The sequence below is a fragment of the Sebastes umbrosus genome, chromosome 3 (assembly GCF_015220745.1).
Source record: "Sebastes umbrosus isolate fSebUmb1 chromosome 3, fSebUmb1.pri, whole genome shotgun sequence".
NCBI lineage: Eukaryota > Metazoa > Chordata > Actinopteri > Perciformes > Sebastidae > Sebastes > Sebastes umbrosus.
The window spans coordinates 31,938,386-31,959,318 of NC_051271.1; the positions used below are offsets into that span (position 1 = coordinate 31,938,386).

The 20,933-nt window shown below is 40.6% G+C and overlaps 1 protein-coding gene across 1 annotated transcript; it reads right to left on the reverse strand.

Moving 5' to 3' along the window:
* Window positions 1–539: 539 nt before the first annotated feature.
* Window positions 540–19,199, reverse strand: pi4k2b (phosphatidylinositol 4-kinase type 2 beta). The gene is made up of 11 exons (XM_037765644.1): window positions 18,540–19,199; window positions 11,758–11,909; window positions 11,084–11,164; window positions 10,762–10,881; window positions 10,154–10,285; window positions 8,071–8,224; window positions 7,698–7,759; window positions 5,641–5,743; window positions 4,040–4,173; window positions 3,823–3,882; window positions 540–1,859 (listed from the first exon to the last, which is right to left on the reverse strand). Exons 1-11 carry the CDS (start codon window positions 18,913–18,915, stop codon window positions 1,686–1,688), a joined length of 1,548 nt encoding a protein of 515 aa, XP_037621572.1. The 5' UTR covers window positions 18,916–19,199; the 3' UTR covers window positions 540–1,685.
* Window positions 19,200–20,933: the final 1,734 nt, after the last annotated feature.

Consider the following 20,933-nt stretch of genomic DNA (forward strand, 5'->3'; position numbering starts at 1 on the left):
TATTTTCAAAGTTTGTATGTATAATGACATTATAGAAGAAGAAGAAGAAGATCGTAAGAGAAACTAATCCTGACACAACTGTTAGTTGTAGCCTTAGACGTACAGTAAACATACCAGGGTGAAATAACACTGATCCCCACGGTACAACAATCACAAATGAGCCATAATGTTGTTTACAATATTCATCATATTCTCTGTATTTATTTAATCTGTTGTTTTACATTTGGAATGTTTATAGTTCATTATAATCATGTCGTGAAGTGTGTTTTCTCTCTTTTCAGTTTAATGCTTATATGCTGTATATTTAAATGTCATATCAGTTGGCTTAGTACAGAATACAGCATAGTAGAAAAGCAGGTACGAGCTGGTTCTTCTACATTTCAATGCAACGGTTATTTAGAGCTCACTTTGTCTCGACGTATTACCGTCCCTGTCATCAGTTAATTATTAAGAAGGTGTGTGGAAACTGTGTCACCCAAGACATCCCAGCTCTACTCAACACACCTTCGTCAACAACGTTTGAAGACAACAAAACGAGATTGAAATTTCCCAAATTTTATTTTTCATCTGTTAAATATACAACTTTTCTCGTACAATCATTGAGTTGGAATAGAAATCTCAAGATGCATACATAAGAAAACACAACGGCATCGAGCAGGTGTGAAATATTGTCCTCCGTTTTGTTTTTTCCTCTTCATATAATGTATCAGAAAGGGCACGAGGTTCAAGAGAAAGCTGCTTGCCAGCAATTAAATAAGTGTCAAACAACAAATACATTCATTGTTACAGCATTCACTCGTATTGAAATGTTTTAGGAGCAAGAATCTGTGTAGAAACTGTAAACAGATTACATTCAAGCAACGTGTTTATTACTAGTCCTCCTTCCCCAAATTTCATATTCAAGTTTCAACAATATTCATTTTTCTTGAGGCTTTTAAATATTCCTTCCACAAACAAACAGATTTTGGCAGTAGTGAGAGTTGAAGACACTGGGTTTGTGTTTTGTAAAACTAACAAAAGCGGTTTGACCCAGTTCTGTGGAAGTCAAACACTTCCAGCGGTGCAAGTGCACATCTATATTTTAATAAGTAATCCTACAAGGCAAAGCAAATAGTGTGGGACTTTATCCCAGACCAGGAACAAAGCTGTCCCAGATTTGAAAAAAATAAAATAAAATCGCTTTCTGGAGAGATCTGTGAAACCAGTCCTTTAGATTCCCAAACATACTGGACCACAGATTCTTAAGTACTCCTTCTTTGGCCATTAGCACCACTAAGAGACCTTGCAATAGACTTCAGTAGGTACTTTGGGTGGGTTAAAAAAAAAAAAAATCCTTTCTGCCTCCTAACAATAAACAAAGCCCACCTCTGTGGCAAAGCCGATTATCCAATCAAGTCACCATGGTAACCACAAACAGCCCCAAGGTCTCTAGTAGACACCGGTATGCCAATCTCTCCAGCTCCCCATGCTTCTCTGCGCTCTCTTCACAAAATGAGGAATGGGCCTAAGCCAAGTCTCTTCATCTTACCATCCGTGTCTTCCTCTTCATTTCTTGCTTAAGAAATATGAGCTGTCTCCAGTGCGATATTCACGTCTTCTCCATCGCTTCCTGACTTCAGGAGGAAAAAAAAAAAAAGCGCAGTTGCAGTAAAGTCCCCTCGGCTGTCCTACTCACCCATCTCCGACTACCAAGAGGAGAAAAAGGGGCGCTTGCAGTGGAAGGTTTGTGTGAAGGCGTTGCCGAGTGTGACCACGCGTCCCTGGCCGCCTGAGCGGCTGCGCTCCACTACCACCCGGGGCATCTGCACTAGCTGGATGGGGCTCCTTCCGTCCTTAAGCGCCTGGGTCAGGTTCAACACCTGGTGATAAGCAGGGTTCATGATGTATGATATACAGAAACCATCAGTACTGGTGCACTAGTTGCACTTGCGAGTGTCACCCACGATCCCGACCGACTTTACTGTCTTTCAGAGGCTGTAGCAGGTCAGTTTAAGAGCTGGATGTCACCATGTCATACTAGCTTGTCAGAAAGGAGACTAAATAACGCTCCAAAGTTAGGCTAAATTTTGGCGAGGATAAACTTTCATGGTTGTTTTCAAAGTGGTCCCTTGACCTCTGACCTCAATGTTCACCTATTCAAAAATTGGTGTATTTTATTATTTCTGTATACTCTAAGACTTAAACAGTCTTGGAATTACATAAATTGGGTATGACTGTAAAGCTGAGACTCTTGTGGATCCAATGAGAGCCCAATTGTATTCATGTGTGATGATGTTTGTCCCCATAGTGGCCATTTCATTGTAGTGAGACTTGAAACTTGACCTCACTGTATAAAATGACCTGTGGTGACCTCTAGGATAATCACAGCCTCATGAAACATTACAACCACAAACTAGAGACCTAGAGCATTCAGAAGATGGATGGCCTTCCTAGGTATGGCAATAAGGGGGTTTCTGAGCAGTTTACACAACAGAGGTGCTCACCATCAAATTGCTGAATTCTTGCAGAAATCTCCAAATGTCAAAAGTTTTTTATACCAAATCACAGCATGGTTTTTTCTATGGTGTTCCTCTAGGTCTTGGTGTCTCAATGCTGTATTTTGGAAGGATTATTGATCATTTTTATCAATTCTGGATTTGTAAAAAATGGTTAAATTTAGCACCAAATCTGTGTAACAAATGGTATCAACCCAAAAATTGCTGCAGCAACTTATGAGACATAATAAAGCATGGGGATGACCATCATATTCTACCATTGTAATGTTCTAAGCCCTTATACACTTTCACAATTTATTTGAATTAATTAATTAATTAATTAATTCATGTTTATTTCTGATTTATGACTAGAAGAACTTGACACACAGTGCTGAGCATCTCAAATTAATCTTCAGGTTCCCAGCTTTCAGATGATGTACACCACTACTATGTGACATAAACTGTTGAATTGCTATCTCCCCCTAAAGACCCCTTGTACCCCCCTAAAAAAGACAAAAACGGGTCTATTGTGGGTCTCAGAGGGTTAAAGGAATACTTCACCCACAAAATGACCATTTGCATGTGATTTACTCACCCAGTGTTGTTTTGAATTCTTAAAGAACACTTTGTTTTTCTCGCCTGCCTCCACGGTAAATGGAGAATCAAATCGGAGAAAAGTCTTGATATAGTACATATTTTGATTCTCTGTTCACCGTGGAGGCATGCGAGAAAAACAAAATGTTCTTTAAGAATTCAGGGTAACACGGGGTGAGTAAATCATATGCAAATGATCATTTTGTGGGTGAAGTATTCCTTTAAACACCTATGAAGTCTGAACCAACATGGATTATTCTAGTCCAATCAATCTGTTGAAAAATGACTTCAACAATGAATTAATCAAAATAGTTCATTCTCTGTCTAACTGATTAATTGTTACGGCTCTGATGACAATAGAGGACAGCATCATGTAGCCTAAACAGAACACAACGACACCCGGTCAGTAAATTATGAGAAGAAAAACAGACTTGTTTTATGGAAGTAACTGTCTGCTGTTAGTCTTCCTTTGACCAATGTAATCAACATGCTCAGAGGTCATTCATTATTTTTATTATATTAAGCAGAGCTAGAGGTGAGGAGCAGATTGGACACAGTAAAGGCGAGGCAGGGCAGTAGACAGGGGTGGAGGTTAGTGATGACGTTATAAAGCAAACAACGAAAGGGACTGAAAGTAGGCCACGGGAGGGAGAATGGAGAGCATGTAGGATATATAAGGACAGAACAAAACAGAGGACACATATGTAGAGAGGCTGATTCAGTCAAAAATACTTCTTAAAAAAAGAAAACTCACCTGTCCCCTCATAACAGACATCTGTCTCTCGAACATGGTTTTGTCAAAGCCCTTATCCGTCTGAAGAGAAAGACGAGAGCTCCTGTTAGCATGTGTCCTGTGTCACTACACTCAGTGTTACTTGACACACAGCTACCTGACAGACAGCTGTTTGTTTACACAACTCTTAAAGAATCTTAAATGGATGAGAAGAGGGAAGTTATGAGGTGGCCTGTACCTTGAACATCTCATAGAGGTCCTCACAGAGGTCCTGGACGAAGTTCATGTCAGAGAGGCGGGACAGCACCAGTTCTCTGGTCTCCTGGGAGAAGGCGACCTTAGCCTGGGGGAGCCAGGCCCAGTGGAACGGGTCTGATGGAAAGAGGCAACAGTCAGATAATATTAAGCGGGGGGTCTGGGGAAATCTTGAATGTCAAACACTTCATTTCTGGCATTCTGGTGATTTTTATGCAGCAGTTTATGGTGTAAATGTTTTTATTTAGTTAAAGGAAAACACTAAATTCGGGCAGCAGGTGACAGTTCAAAACATAATGGAATATAATGCAGTAAGTCTCTCAGGCATTCTGTATCGCTTTCAAATATTTATTCTCCTGCAGATGATCAACTTTTCTCATTTAATGTTATCTCTGCTGAGTCAACACACACATGTGGGCATGATTTACTCTCCTGTCTTTTGTTTTGGGGAAGTAACCTCTTTAAATGTGCATGTGACACCGATTCACCTCAATGACACATTAATGCATTTTAATTCATTTATAAACCCCTGGACTTTAATAGCTCATATGTGTTCAAACAAGATTTTTGATCATGTTCAAAACTTTCTGCACATTCAAAGCATATACCACATATCCGTGTTCTCTGAGAAGTCGAGAATAAAGTCGTGATCATTTGCGGGAAAAGTTGTAATATTACCAGAGTAAAGTCGCAATTTAATGAGAACAAAGTCAAAATATTTCACGAAAAAATCGACCTGCCCCATAGTCTGCTGTGCCGTCTGACAGACACACAACCCCATATGAGAACAAGTTTAGGGAAGTGGCTGTGCGCTGTTCGGGGCGCTCCGCAGCTGATGAAATTATCATCATCGGTTGTAGAAATCAAACATCAAACAGCATTAAAGAATTGCAGAACAGAGCGTCTATTTTTCAAAAATATCGTCAAATACTGTACAAGTACGATTTTAGTTTTCATGTTGTTTTTGTGTGCGAAATCGCTGCGGTGAACACGACTGTGCTGTAAGGAGCGCAGGGCGCACTGGAGACACACACTCTGCCTTTCCAGTCACCTCACACCCGGCACATCCTCACCACCACAGATAGCTGTCTGATTGATAGCTGTCAGTTTTAAGCGGTTTCACGTCATTCGGATGCAGAGAGACAGTCAGCTTTTTAGGAAACATTTACAGAGGTGACCTCTGTGACCTCATAGCTGGCGACGGCCATGGAAACAGTACACTTTGTTATGAGCGCTCACAACACGCTGTATGACATAACATAACCTTTACCTGCTGCCGCTACAGTCAAAGCCTAATCTTGTGTTTCACATAATCACAAAATTATTATTAATACTAACGCTATTACTATTAATGGTAATGCCATCATTGCAATTTAGATAATTATTTTAATCATGCTGTGCTCTAGTAGCTTGTGATGGATGTGTCATTTTGTTCCGTTTTATAGACTAAATGACAAAACAGTAATTAATTCAGTATGAAAGTCAATAGCTGCTGTTACCACCGTTATTAGTGAGGAGACAGCGTTGACAAAGACAGAACATGAATGGAGAGAGAGAGGTGAGGGAGGAAAGAAACCGACGTACAGGCTCTCCATTCGTCCGGGTGTTTAAAGGGGAAGGCCAGGCCGTTGTCGATCGCTGCGATCTTGATGCGGGAGTCGGAGCTGTTCCCTGGCCACTCTGCTTCCTGCAGGCAGGGGAGAGAGGATCAGAGGAGTCATCACCATCAACTGACAGAGTGATTAATGATCGATGACCACACTAGTCATTGATCACTGTCCAAAGGCCTGATTAATTGGACAGATAGATGACAACCTTTTGCTCATTTGTCAGTGCATGGCAAACAATGATTGATGATGGAGTCGGACAGTGTCCTGGTTGCTGTAACCAGCAAAGTCACTGGGGCACTGGTTTGTTCCAGACCTGCAATACCCAAGCTATTGTCTGTCAATGTGGGCCCCTGTGTGTCCTGCATGTAAATGAGTGACAGAGCATCAAGTGGGTGTGTTTGTTTATGCTTTTTTGTGTGTGTGTGTTTAACCCCCTGAGACCCGCAGGATCGCGGGCTATAGGGAATCCAATGGTAACAACCAGCTGGCTTGTCGGGAAGGAAGATAACGATATGCTAGGCTAAAGCTGGGCAAAATTTTGGTGAGGAAAAACTTGCATAGCCATTTTCAAAGGGGTCCCTTGACCTCTGACCTCAAGATATGTTAATGAAAATGCGTTCTATGGGTACCCACGAGTCTCCCCTTCACAGACATGCCCACTTTATGATAAACACATGCAGTTTGTTGGAAAAAATCATGCAGTTTTTTTTTAATGCAGTATAAACTTGTTATTTTCGTGTATTCTAAAAATGGTGTATTTGAATATTTCTGCATACTGGGGTCCCTAAACAGTCTTGGAATCACATAAATTGGGTATCACTGTAAAGCTGAGACTCTTGTGAATTCAATGAGCCCAATTATATTCATGTATGATGATGTTAGTCCCCATAGTAGCCATTTCGTTTTAGTGAGACCATTTTTTTTAAACTTGATCTCACTGTATAAAATGACCTGTGGGGACCTCTAGGATAATCACAGCCTCATGAAACTTTACAACCTCAAACTAAAGACCTAGGGCATTCAGAGGTTGGATGGCTTTCTGATGTAGATTGACAATAAGGGGGTTTCTGAGCAGTTTCCAGAACAGAAGTGATCGCCATCCAATCGTAGAAAAACACAATTCTTGCAGAAATCTCCAAATGTCAAAAGTTTTTGATACAAAATCACACCATGGCTTTTTCTATGCTGTTCCTTAAGGTCTTGGTGTCTTAATGTAATATTCTGGAGGAATTATTGATCATTTTTATCAATTCTCGAGTGGTGAAAAATGGTTACATTTAGCACATAATCTGTGTAACAAATAGTATCAACCCCAAAATTGATACAACAAATTATGAGACATAATAGAGCATGTGAATGGCCATCATATACTTCAATCATAATGTTCTCTAAGCCCTTAAATACTTTCACAATTCATTGTAATTAATAATTAATTCATGCGTATTTCTGCTGTATGCCTAGAACAGCTTCACACACTGTGCTGATGTTCATCTCGAATTAATCTTCCCAGCTTTCAGTTCTATGTGACATCTACTGTTGACCTGCAATCTCCCCCTAAAGACCCCCTGCACCCCTCTAAAAAAGAAAAAAACTGCGCTCTTGTGGGTCACAGAGGGTTAAATTAAATATTGTGGTGCAGCAGAGATGTCCTGACCCACAAATCATATTCTATAGACTTAAGAAAACATCTTTGTTTGGTACAGCAAAAATCACACCATAATCAATTTAATATGTTTTTCAATGAAAACGAGAATAATGATGTAAAAATTATCATTCCTTCTCATATTGCAAATCATATCGCAACGGCAATATCACTTGAAATAATCGCAATTAGATGTTTTTTTCAAAATCGTGCAGCCGTAGCATCATGTACACAAGTGCGTGTGTTTGTTTAGGCTTTTTTGTGTGTGTGTTTAACATGAGCCGTGTCCCACGGTGATAATGTATCAAGTGTTCCAGGAGTTCGCAGGGTGAGAATTTGTTGTATGATCAGTGTGAACACACCCTAAGGAAGTGTTGATTTAAGCTCACCTTTTGTCCCTCCTCCTGTCCTGGTTTCTCATACTTGATCAACCAGTTGTCATTTCCTCGATCTGAGGAGGAAGACAGAGAGAGGTTTTCATTACAAAGATATGTAGGTGGGGAAAGAGCACAATCGAGACAGCTATCAGAATGATGACGGCCACGATGATGAATTAAATGTCACACACGAGTGAATTTGTGAGTAGGCCGACAAGGTCAACAAGCAACTGTGTAGTGCAAAGGAACAACGGTGACAATGGCTGTAAATGGCAAGTGTGCCAAGATGAACTCACTTAGTAAAATATGAAGAATGACAAAATCAGTCAGTGTGTTTAAGTTGAGTAAACACTGTGTTTAAATGTCAACACAGATACAGCCTCACCGGTGTTCCTGATAACGTAGTCCAACACTACCAGCCGCTCAAACTGGGACTGCAGCTGCTTCCTGATGTTCTCTGGCAGAGGTTCTGCCTCAAAGCGCCGCAGCCAGTAGTCCGCTTCACGGTAACCCTCCACAAACAGCTGAAATGAGCCCACCTGGAAACAAACACACACCACATCACATGTAGTAGGCAGCTTGTTTCTATGGTAATGATGAGGTGGGGTGATGTAACGTGCAATCGTGACGTCAACAGGCCGAAATGTCAGCAGCGCAGGACGGTTGAAACATGAAGCACACTTCCTCATACTACTTCCTGAACGCATTCCTTCAGCCACCTTTTCATAACATCTACAAAGCTATATAGATCATCAAGAGGGCTGTCTCGGATGAGAAACAAGGAGCTGCACAATACGTTGTTCCACATGTTTTTGATGAAATGCTAAAATTGGTAGCAATCTACAAAAGAGATAAGAATACACAATGACTGTTTCAAAGACCCTGAAAAAAAAAGTACACAATTTGAAGCCGAGATGACATTTATGCTTCCGACCCATTTACTTGAATAAACCGGTTTGTTCAGTGAACAGAGTGTGCGACATGATTCCTTTTATTGTCCCCTGCCAGGGCATATTTACTGTATGTATATATATATATATATATATATATATATATAGTATATAAAATGAAGATTAATTGCATGATTGTTCATAGTTAGTTGGGATTAATCGCAAATTAATCGCACATCTTTTATCTGTTCGAAATGTACCTAAGGGAGATTTGTCAAGTATTTAATACTCTTATCAACATGGGAGTGGACAAATATGCTTGCTTTATGCAAATGTATATATATATATATATATATATATATATATTAGGGGTGTAACGATTCTCTAAATCCACAATTTGATTTTCGGTTTAAACATACCATTGTTAAGACTGTTCAGTCTTGATTCGTAAAGATCAACAGATCATTGGTTTTATGCCCTGACAACTGTCATTAACACTTTCAAATTCTTCTTTGAAAAGAGAAATGAACTGCCTAGTCCCGAGTGCTAGGTTGAGTAGTTTAAGTTTGCTGTGTTATGTTCCAAAATGCAAATGTTACTTTTGTTAGTGTTTGTAATGTAATGTATCTGTTCAGAACATTGTGGCTTATGTTAGTTATTGTGATTTTTGTGCTGGTTTATAGTTCAAACCATGAGTGACATGGCTGTTACATTTCTTGAGTGCAGCTGTATTTTCCTTCATACATACAAGAGGGGGCGGAGTTGGAGAAAAAAATATAATCTTGATCCTGCTTTTGATTTCTAACGGAAGCCAATTTTGATCGATTTCTGATTTAGAATCTAAATCGTGACACCCCTAGTATATATTTATGATTGGAAATCAATTAACAACACAAAACAATGACAAATATTGTCCAGAAACCCTCACAGGTACTGCATTTAGCATAAAACAATATGCTCAAATCATAACATGGCAAATTGCAGCCCAACAGGCAACAACAGCTGTCAGTGTGTCAGTGTCCTGACTTGACTATGACTTGTCCCAAACTGCATGTGATTATCATAAAGTGGGCATGTCTGTAAAGGGGAGACTCGTGGGTACCCATAGAACCAATTTTCATTCTGATATCTTGAGGTCAGAGGTCAAGGAACTCCTTTGAAAATGGCCATGCCAGTTTGTCCTTGCTAAAATTTAGCGCAAGTTTGGGGCATTATTTAGCCTCCTTTACAATAAGCTAGTATGACGTGGTACCAATGGATTCCTTAGATTTTAAAGTTTCATATGATGCTAGTATCTTCACTCTAGCTTTAAAACTGGCCCACTGCCCGCTACAACCTAAAAATTAAGTTGTGTTTGACAACCTAATGTTGTTCTAATTACACCATTTGAATAGGCCTTCTCAAAATGCAGCTATAAAGAGTTTTACACAATATAAAGAAAATGAAAAGAAAGGCCGAAGGGGTATAACCACACAGGAATGAACAAGAGTTTCCAGCCTATGTTTCTCATTGATTGCTCATAAAAAACAGCTAAAAGTTGGTGACATTAGACCATGAAGGGTTAACACCCTGTGTTACCTTAGGTGGCAGGCCCACTCTGTGGAAGCGTCGTCCCACCTTGGGGACTTTCTCTAAGGCGTACTTCTTCCCCCTGGATTTGGCTCTGTCGATGGCGCTGTAGTGGAATGTATCACTGGCCAGATACACCACCTGATAAAAGAAGGAGGACGCTCAGTCACCACTGGGTAATAGTTGTACCTTGTGACCACTGCTGGATAGTTTCGGACATATCCGAAAGCATATCTTGAGTTGTGTCCAAAACATGAGGTCACAGTGACCTTTGACCACCAAAATCTAATCATCATCTTTGAGTCCAAGTGGACGTTTGTGCCAAAGTTGAAGCATTTCCCTCCAGGCGTTCCTGAGATACAGACGTACAGAAATACAAACGTACGGAAGTACAGATGTACAGACAACCTGAAAACATAATGCCTCCGGCCACAATTGTCACTGGCGTTGAGGCACACAAATCTCACATCTCCATCCCGGTCCACTCGGGTGTTAACCGAATATTCTGTTTCAATACATTTACAGGAGTTTAGAATTTGGTCTGGTTTCAGTCAAAATGTGATGGCATGTTGCAAATTCAAAAAATGCAATAACGTGCATGCACTCAGAGGCCCCACCTTGGTTTTCGGCACCACTCCCAGGCCGAGTTTGGTATCAACCAGTGAAGCAGCAGCCTCTGAGAGGTAACCCTGGTTAGGTAGCAAGCAGCCTCGGCCGAAACAACACGGACAGCACAGCTAGTGAGAGAGGGAAAGAGAGAGAGGGGACAACCGTGAAACTTTGAGAAAGCTGTGTAAACAAAACAAAACTCCTGGTTTAGAGTGTTATGACAGGTGCTATGTACAGAGTGTTACAGTGTTATGTACAGAGTGTTACAGTGTTATGTACAGAGTGTTACAGTGTTATGTACAGAGTGTTCTGAACGGGGCCACAGCGTACCTTGTGAAAATATTTGGTCCATTTGGGGTTCAGGTGACCGTAAGGTTCCTCTGACTTTGGTTTGAAAACACCAATGACTTTCTGTAGAAGGAAAATAAAATGATAGAGATATCAAAAATGCATTTTGACATAAATTTGGCACACATGGCAGACAATGGGAGAATACAGAATATAATACAAACTAGCCATTTTATAATTTCATGGGACCTTTAACAAGATTAAAGAACCACATGTAAAGTTCTAAGCAACAAATGCAAAGTGACGGACACCGCTAACAAGTTAGAGATCAATATCTTTTCCCTGCAGTGTACATTAAACTTGTTAATGTGATGCTAACCGTGCAAGCTGGCTATCTGTTATCGATGCGAGCTTCGCTGGCTGCATTATTCAGCGAGTCTTCGCTGTGGATTCCTCCTCCTGTGATCTGTCCAACTCACCTCACCCCTCTCAGCAGCTCGACTCTGGTCGAGAGTAATGTAGAAGCACTTTGTAGGGAGCTTACAGTAAGCTAAATGTCAAAAAGCTAGCACATTTAATCACCAGCTTTACTTTCTACACCAGCTGCATAAAAATGAATGAGGAAAGTGAATATATAAAGCTTTCTTAAAACTAATATCAAAAAAGCCTAATGTTCGAGGCAGTAAAGACCCCATGGTCCCCTACTCCCTCCTCACCCCTTTTGGGTCTGTGACAAAGTAGCTCCCACTGGAACCCTGGGAAATCCTCTCTGGAAAGACGCCGTTCTCGATAGCTTGTTCCGCCCTTTGGATAATATCTGCAAACTCAGGATCGTCAGGGAAATGGTTGAAGTCTCCACTGCCGGTACCTAGAATAGGAAAAAAAAAAAAAAGAGTTCAGATTAATAATCATGTTTACATTGTGGGCAATCGGACATTGCTACAGTAAAATAGCAATGGCTTTTCTTGAAGAACGGAAAAATGATACTGCATCATTATGCCACTTCTAAAATATGGTGTTAAATTAATATCACACAGTTAAATATGCTGGTAATAAAGTTTTGTGAGAACCTCAAAGTGTCATTGGCAAAGAACGTATATTGCCGGTAAGAAGTGAAAGTCAATTGTTCGTTCCATTGCAACATAAGCACCCAGCAGCAGAGCTACACTTCCGCCATTTTGGACTGAAAGCGACTGCTGGACGCCGGTTAAACGTCTGCCTAAAAAGTACCGTACAAAAGTAAAACAAAATGATTTCTTTTCTAATGTCATATTCTACTGAAATGGCCTGTGTTGAACAATAAAATATTATAAATATATTAAGCGTTTTCAGTCCAAAATGGTGGCAGTGGCTGTAAAAAAAAAACACCGTTTTGTCTCTTTGGTTCTACACTCTTTGGGAAATATCCATGGCAACCTGTGAATATAGAGGGAGCCAATTGCCATGAAAGACATAAAATATCTTTTTAATCTGTGTATGATGAATGATACTGAAAAACATGTATATCTGTCATCTTTGCAAAAACCTATTTAAAAGTAAAAAAGATGGTACTGCTCTAGTTTTTAAGTCATTTTAAAAAAAAGAAGATTGTAGTAAGATCAGTTTTTATGTACGCACAAAATGGACTGAAAATGATTATTTAATCCAAATAATGTCTATACGCTTGGAAGCCTATCTACAGGTCAATCTTTTCCATCTACTGGTTCTCCTTGAATTACCCACCTATTCGTTCCACTGTGTCCTATCATGCACACTGTTTGTATGTGAGAGGCAACTAGAGCCATCCATCCATCCATCTCTAAACCGCTTATCCTGTTCAGGGTCATGGGAGGCTGGAACTGTTCCCAGCTCTCACTGGGTGAGAGGTGTGACGTACAACCTGGACCAGGTTGCTAGTCTATCACACACGCATTCACACATATGGGCTATTTAGAATCACTATTTCATCGAATCTGCATGTCTTTGCACTGTGGGATGAAACGCACAGAGAGCTGCACACACAAGGGGTCTAGTCAGTGGGTCAGTGGATTCAAACCCAGCACCTTCTTGCTGTGAGGCGACAGAGCTGAATGTGTGACTCTGCCGCTCGTCAGAAAACGGCACTTTCTGTCGCCTTGCAGATCTAAAATAATTCTCTGGATGAGACTGCTCTCTGATGGGTGCTAATTATTCCTTTGATGAAGGCCCGATCATATGACATGACACGTTCTACCATCTCCTCCTCACACGGGGCTGAACAGTCAGCTGACAGAGAGGCTCCATATGCTCGGTATCAGTCACACTAAAGTCACAGTGGGATGCAGGGGACAGACACAGGCAGGAAGGGAAGAATGGACAAAGGGACGGGAGGACAGTTAACATGCCATTTGTCACAGAGAGATAAGAAGAAACCAAAGATAGCTTTGAGGCTAATTCACTTGAAGGGGGGGCTGAGAGAGAAGCTAATTAAAAAGAAGGAAGTGGAGAATAGAAGGATGGAGAGCTATGCCAAAATGACATCAGGTACCTTAAAAAGTGCAAACATGTCAGAATGATTTTGTGGACCGATCTATACCTGACCAAATACATTAAAATGTCTTATCATAGTCTGTTTAGTCAAATTCAAACAGCAGGCAGAAGCTTTTTGGCATCATTGGGCAAAAATTCCATAATAACCTTTCAGCATATTGTAATTCAAGTGTTCTGAGAGATAACTAGACTTCTGCACCTCCTCACGGCTCTGTTTTCAGGCTTTAGAAAATCTAGCCTGTGACAGGAGACTTTGGCCAATCACAGGCCACAGTGCTCCGGTTGGTGGGCGGTGCTTGGTATTTCCTCAACTGATCTCAACATGGCCGCCGAGTCACAAACTTTCTCATTTTACAGCTAAACCGTGCACTACAAGATGGTTCTGAAAACATTTTATGTGACAAATAGGCATTACAGAAACAGAATATTGATTCATATTTGATCAGCGCTGCCTTGTTTGACCATTTGATTGGAGTTCGCGAGTGATTGACAGCTGCTTAGAGACGGCAAGGCTCCAGCTCGGCTCTGATTGGTTGTTTTCCTCCGGTCTGTGAAATCTTGCAGATGCCATTAGGAGCACCGGAGGACACAGAGGCACATGATTTTATTCAGATTACCTGTCTCATGCACAACTGTCAGGATATAGTGACCGTTTTATAAAAATAACTTTTTTTTAAAATCATATTTGCTCCATTTCTACCCACTACAGCTTTAACAGGGGGTGCTAGCGGCTACAGAAGCCAATGGGTTCCGAGATTGCCCGATTACCTAGTATGAGACGGGTATTGTCGCCGAGTTGGGCCACTATGCAGTCCACAGCAACCCCCCCTGAAGCTGGAAGGTCTTCTGATTGATGTACAATTAGCAAGTTATTATTTATTATTTATGCCACCCTGCCAGAAGATGTGTGACCAAGGTATATTTCTGGTGGTCTGCAGGGAAGCTGATTGTTACTTTAACAGCTCTGTCTTAATTTTAATATAGAAATAATATGGCGTCACCACAGACCTAAAGATAGATTGTGATAAAATACTGCGGGGCGCCTCTGATTTACAACACTATTTCTCTGTGTGAGACAGAGCTGACACAATATTTTATCTTCATCGTTTAATATCCAACAATAGATTCGGTGTGTTTATTCAGCTGTCTCGCCTGATGATGGATGTATGCTTGCACTGGATTGTACTGTTGATGAAAGTCTATGATAATGTCATTGTGCAGTGTGACTGCAGCAGGCTGGAATCTCTCTCTCTCTTCCCATTATTTTCACCCCACTGAAAGCTAAAGTGAAAGTAAATACACATGCATAATTCCGCTCTCCCAAATTCCCTCTTCATCATCATCATCATCCTGCACTGTACTGGACTGCAGAGTGTTTGCATGTCTCTCCGTGTTTGCTTGCACAAATGCCTTGTGCATATTTAATGTCGGCCTCTCGAGCCCTCGGTCAGTCAACGGGCCCAGCAGCAGAGCTTTTTCACAGCATGAGTGCAGCTCGCTCAGAGCACTAGAGACCAGCTGACCTGCAGAGCACACAGTGTGTGAGATGTCACAACACGGCACCCTGAAAAGGGTTACTGCTAAAGATGTGAGGCCACACTGAACTTTGAACACAACTTTAACACTCTGAGACCCACAATAGACCCATTTTTGTCTTTTTTTAGAGGGTTCAGGGGGTCTTTTAGGGGAGATAGCAGGTCAACAGTATATGTAATATAGAAATGGTGTACATCATCTGAAAGCTGGAACCTGAAGATTAATGATGCAGCTTTCAGTCACAAATCAGAAATAAACATGAATGAAAGAATGATTGAATTAAAAATAAATTTAGAAAATGCACAAGGGCTTAAAACATTATGGTGGAAATATATGATGTCCATTTCCATGCTCTATTATGTCTCATAAGTTGTTGCCGCAATTTTGGGGTCGATACATATTTGGTGCTAAATTGAACCATGTTTTACCACTCAAGAATTGATAAAAAATGATCAATAATCCCTCCAAAATACCACATTAAGACACCAAGACCAAAATCATTGGATCATTGGATCCCCAAGAGTCTCCGCTTTCCAATCATACCCTATCATACCCAGTATGCAGAAATATTAATTACACCATTTTAGAATAGGTGAAACTATTAAATGTAAACTGCATGTTTTTTAGCCCAAAACTGCATGTGATTATCATAAAGTGGGCATGTCTGTAAAGGGGAGACTTGTGGGTACCCCTAGAACCCATTTTCATTCACATATCTTGAGGTCAGAGGTCAAGGGATCCCTTTGAAAATGGCCATGCCAGTTTTTCCTCACCAAAATTTAGCCTCCTTCCCTTTCTTTCTAGTTTCATATGATATCTGGACCTTCACTCTAGCTCTAAACTGAACCTGCTACAGCCTCTGAAAGACTGTAAAGTCAGTCGGGATCGCGGTCTCAGGGTGTTAAATCGAAGTCATTGCAAGCTCATATTCTTGATTCATTAGTGTTTTACTTATTGAGATCTTTGTCCTATGCTTAAACAATTACATGATTAAATGTTTCAATATTTTGCGGAACTTTAAAATAAGATAATTTCACATTGCTTCCTGCACACTGCAGTGCAGTACTCATAGACTCTGTTGAAAGAAGGTAGCAGGAACAGGAGGTGAACCAAAAGCTCAATGCAGATTAGATCAATGTAAATTTTAGCAGGAAGGACTCGCATGGTTTTGAATACAGGAGGTAGAATTTAACTCCTAAATTTGTAATGCACTGACTGAATAAAAATGGTGTTGTAATTCTAGACCTGAACACCATTTTCTAAAAGGCTAGAGGAAATGGGACACAAACACCTGCGATTTCAGGCTCAGCGTGTCTACCTGTGGCCTAGATTTCTGTCCCCGATAAAACATGGTCAAACAATAGATCTCAGCAGAGAGAGAGAGAGAGAGAGAGACCGATAGAAGTGAATATGAAAGGAAAGAAAATGATGAGGTGGGTGGTATGAGGGGGAGTGGTGTTAAATCCAATTAGTAGTTAAGTCAGAATGTATGCTGCTTCCATGGTGACTAGATCACCTTTTCTTTGTTTTCCACTATACCATTTTTCTTCTTTTTATAGTCAAAACAAAGTGATGCCTGCGAATATGTAAGTACACAGGCAAAAAACAATAGATTTGGCTTGCCTCCTTTTTGAATCTACACAAATATTGAGGAAAACATCTGCATAAACACCGGCTTGATCTGAATTGGCGTTAACGCTGGGACATTTACAAAAACTCTACCGATACCAGTATCGGAAATGTGTCTGATACTGCCCAAAAATCGGGATCGGGGAATCAGCGAGTACTCCAGTCTGGGCATCAATCCGATATCATAATTTAAAAATCAACTTGTTTAACCAGAAATCAATTCTTCTTCGTTGCTCCAAAACAGTAGCCTTCACTTTGCTGTCGCCCCGGATGTATCATGGCTGCCGCTGGCAACTACTGTTTTAGAGCAGCGAAGAAGAACTTACTGCAGGTAGTTTGTGTGGTGATAGTGGAGAGTGTAACGGTAGTCAGAGCGAGGAAAATGTCAGCCATTTAGCAATGTATCACAGTGGAAAATCCAACAAGTAAAACAGCGATGTGTACAGTATGTAAGGCTTCTGTTTTGAGGAGTTTCAACACCAGCAATCTTATAAAACATTTGAAGACGCATCATGCAAAAGAGCACGACGACTTCACCGAGGCAAAGGGGACAAAAAAGGACGAACTGCAGCAGCAAATGCTGGAAACCGAATTCCAATGACGAGATAAATTCCACAAAGATAGCCCAAAACTGATAGAGATATTATATTTATCACGCTGGTATTGGATCGTTACTCTGTATCGGCCAATAGTACAAAGTCAGGTATTGGAATCAGTATCGGGAAGGAAAACATTGTATCGGAACATCTCTAATTACAATGAGGACATTTTACAGTTACTATGAACTCTACTCGTAGTGTTCATGTCACCAGGTGAAAGTGCCAGCTCCTATCATCCACAGGGATGATAACATGCACTTTTGCATTGCATCAGCTGACTGTAAAACACACACAGGGTAGACAGACAGGGCACAGCCTCCATCTCCATGCAAATACAAGTTTAAAGCAGGAGTAGGCAAGATCAGAGCAAATATGATTAAAAAAAAGTTATTTTTATAAAACAGTCATTATATCCTGACAGTAGTGCATAAGACAGGTAACCTGAAAAAAAAAAAACATGTTCGTCTTTCACATTTTACAGCTAAACACTTCAAGATGTTTCTGAAAACATTTTACACAAGAAACAGGAATTACAGTAACAGAACTTGAATTCATATTTGATCAGCGCTGCCTAGTTTAACCGTTTGATCGGAGTCTGCGAATGTGATTGACAGCTGCCTCCGTTGAATGAACAGCCAATAGGGACGCTCTCTCTCTCTCCCTGAAATGACCTGCGATTGGCCAAAGTCTCTTGTCAAAAAAGCCTGAAAGCAGAGCCATGAGGAGGTGCAGGAGTCTAGTTTTCTCTCATAACACTTGAATTACAAGGTTATTATGGAATTTTTGCCCAATGATACCAAAAATATTCTGCCTACCCCTGCTTTAATGCCTTCAATGACATGACATGCAGTATATGGGTAGCTTTCCTAACAATCAAAGAGTTGTTTGTTTGTTTAGAAACTGGGTACTTTACTTCTGTGCCGGGGCAACAAGTTATTGCTTTATATATCCTATCAATATCCAACGCTTTGGTTCCCCAAATCAGGCCCTCCAGGGGCCCTTGAAGGGCTCCCAGTGGAGAGCCACAGTGAAATAGTTAACTCTTGCATGACATCACAACGTTTTGTCCACGTTGCACTGCCTGTTATCAGTACACCTACCTGTAATCAGTCATGTTGCACTGACTCAACCACATGTTCCACAGGACATATCACTGAGCTAACTTAACTGCACACTTCTGTACTTTTCCCATCAGATATCAAAAAGCATTGATCCAAAACACCCACCTGGTGAGTTCAGGTTGTCTTTATCGGACGACGAGCTGTGTCTGTTCCGCCTGCTGCGCTTCTCTCTGCCACCCCGCGGAGACGACGAGCTTCCGGCTAGGCACGGTAACAGCAGCGCCTCTTCTCCGGAGCCGTCCGTCTCCAGCTCGGTCAAAACGCTCTCACAGGAGTCCGAGATCCGGACGGCGGCTCCGGGGGTCGCCACAAGTCCCAAACCGACCCCGTTCCTGTCAAATAACACCGTGGGAGGGTCCGAGGAGTGGAAGTTACTCTCTGGAGCAGCAGGCACCGCTGTTGCTCCGGCGAGCAGCCCGGGCTCGCTGCTCTCCGTCTCCGTCTCCGTCTCTGTCTCTGTCGGGTCGCATTCTGACATCATTGTTGCTCAGCTTTTATAATATATACAGTTAAATGTACATAAAATGACTCTCATTTAAGCTGTCAGCCTTCCATTTTTCAAGAGACTCCCTTCTTTCTTTCCACGAGAATATAAACGCCGAATAAATGTGATTGTAGAGCAGCTTCCTTCACCGATACGTCCTCATCATAATCCGTCAATAGAGAGTCGGCTCTGCGATGCTTCCTGGTTGGATCACTGCGCATGCGCACCACAGGAGAACACCGTTGTCTAGAGTTGCGTTCAAGTGCTCCTTGTGAAAGTCCGAACTCCCACAACTTGAAGACGTTAGCAATTTATTGGTCAAATTTGCTCTTTGGCTACCAGTAATAAATAGTCACGTTAATAGTAATAGAGCATTTTAATTGATTAATAACTGACTGTACAATAAAAATAGGCATTAATACATGTGTATTTTGTTGCTGATGTTGAAATAAATAAAGAAAGAAAGAAAAAAAAAAAAGAAAATTGCATAAATAAATGTATACATAAATACATGAATAAATGAATAAAATAATACATGTAAATAAATAAAGAAAAAAAGAAAAGAAAATTGCATAAATAAAAGTATACATAAATACATGACTAAAATAATACATGTAAATAAATAAAGAAAAAAGAAAAGAAAATTGCATAAATAAAAGTATTAACAAATACACGAATAAATTAATACAGACAGAAATAAATACATGGAAAAATAAATAAATGCTGAAATATATGAATAAACACAAGAATAAATAAATAAAAGTTGATAATTAAACAGGACATATAAAATTGAATGATATTGAATTCAAAATTTTTGTTCATCTATTTTTTCTTTACTTTTTTTATCTCAACATGGTGGCCAGGTCACAAACCTTCTCATTTTACAGCTAAACAGTACACTACAACACATTTTTTGAAAACATTTGTGGAGAGAAATAGGCATTACAGTAACAGAATATTGATTCATATTTGATCAGCGCTGCCCAGTTTCACCATTTGATCAGAGTTTGCAAGTGATTGACAGCTGCTCAGAGATGGCAAGGCTCCAGCTCGGCTCTGATTGGTTGTTTTCCTCCGGTCTGTGAAATCTTGCGGATGCCATTAGGAGCACCGGAGGACACAGAGGCACAGGATTTTTTTCAGATCACCTGTCTCATGCACTACTGTCAGGATATAGTGACTGTTTTATAATTTTCTGTTTTTTTATCATATTTTTTCCAATCTGCCTACTCCAGCTTTAAGGTAGTGGGCAGACTTTTTTTACAATGTGGTTTAAACTTGAATAATCAAAAGCAACGCTATGTTACACAAACAATAATTGTATTGTGATCGTCGTCATACTTAAATCAAAATGTTCAAGAAACTTCAAGTACGCTGATGCTTTTCTATTAATTCATGTCACTGCCTGCCTTCCTTTGAAATGTAGCAGTACCTTTTATGGCCACTAGATGTCGACAGTGATGCATAAATGAAGACAAGTGCAAAGAGTTGAGTCCCAGGCAAACTGACCTTTCCTCAGAAACACACTTCATTCATTCATTTTTTATTCTTTGATGTAAAATCCTTAATTTGTCTATTCCTCATCATGTGTCATCATTCCTAATGTTTGGCCAGCAGTTGCCTTATAATTCCTGACCTACTCACTGAACTTAAGGTTGGGACCACATATTGGCCTTTTTCTGGTGCAGCCATCACACGAACAACGATATTGATAAATTCTATTAAGCTCCACTCAGTTTGGAGCCATGGTGGATTAATGCAGGTGTAATGCGTTGCCAAGTTTAATACAGGGATTTTTGTTCCTCTATTTTACTTTCCATTCTCTCTTCCCATCTGCCCTATAAATCTATGGTTTCTTTCTCTTTTCATTCAGTCCTCACGGTGCCCCTCAATCACCCAGCGCTCTCCACAGCACCCCGCTCCCCCTTAACCCTCAGCCCCTCTCAAGCTATATAACTCGGCCCCTCCACCTCCACCACCACCACCCCTCTCCCTAATAAGAGAATGTAGCTGAA

What these genes read in the sequence shown, in the direction of transcription:
- pi4k2b (XM_037765644.1), bottom strand. Translation starts at nt 18,915, where the DNA reads ATGATGTCAGAATGCGACCCGACAGAGACAGAGACGGAGACGGAGACG. An exon ending in GGACCAAATATTTTCACAAG is followed by an intron (nt 10,882 to 11,083) that starts GTACGCTGTGGC and finishes CTCTCTCACTAG; the next exon opens with CTGTGCTGTCCGTGTTGTTT. An exon ending in GACAGGAGGAGGGACAAAAG is followed by an intron (nt 5,744 to 7,697) that starts GTGAGCTTAAAT and finishes CCCTGCCTGCAG; the next exon opens with GAAGCAGAGTGGCCAGGGAA.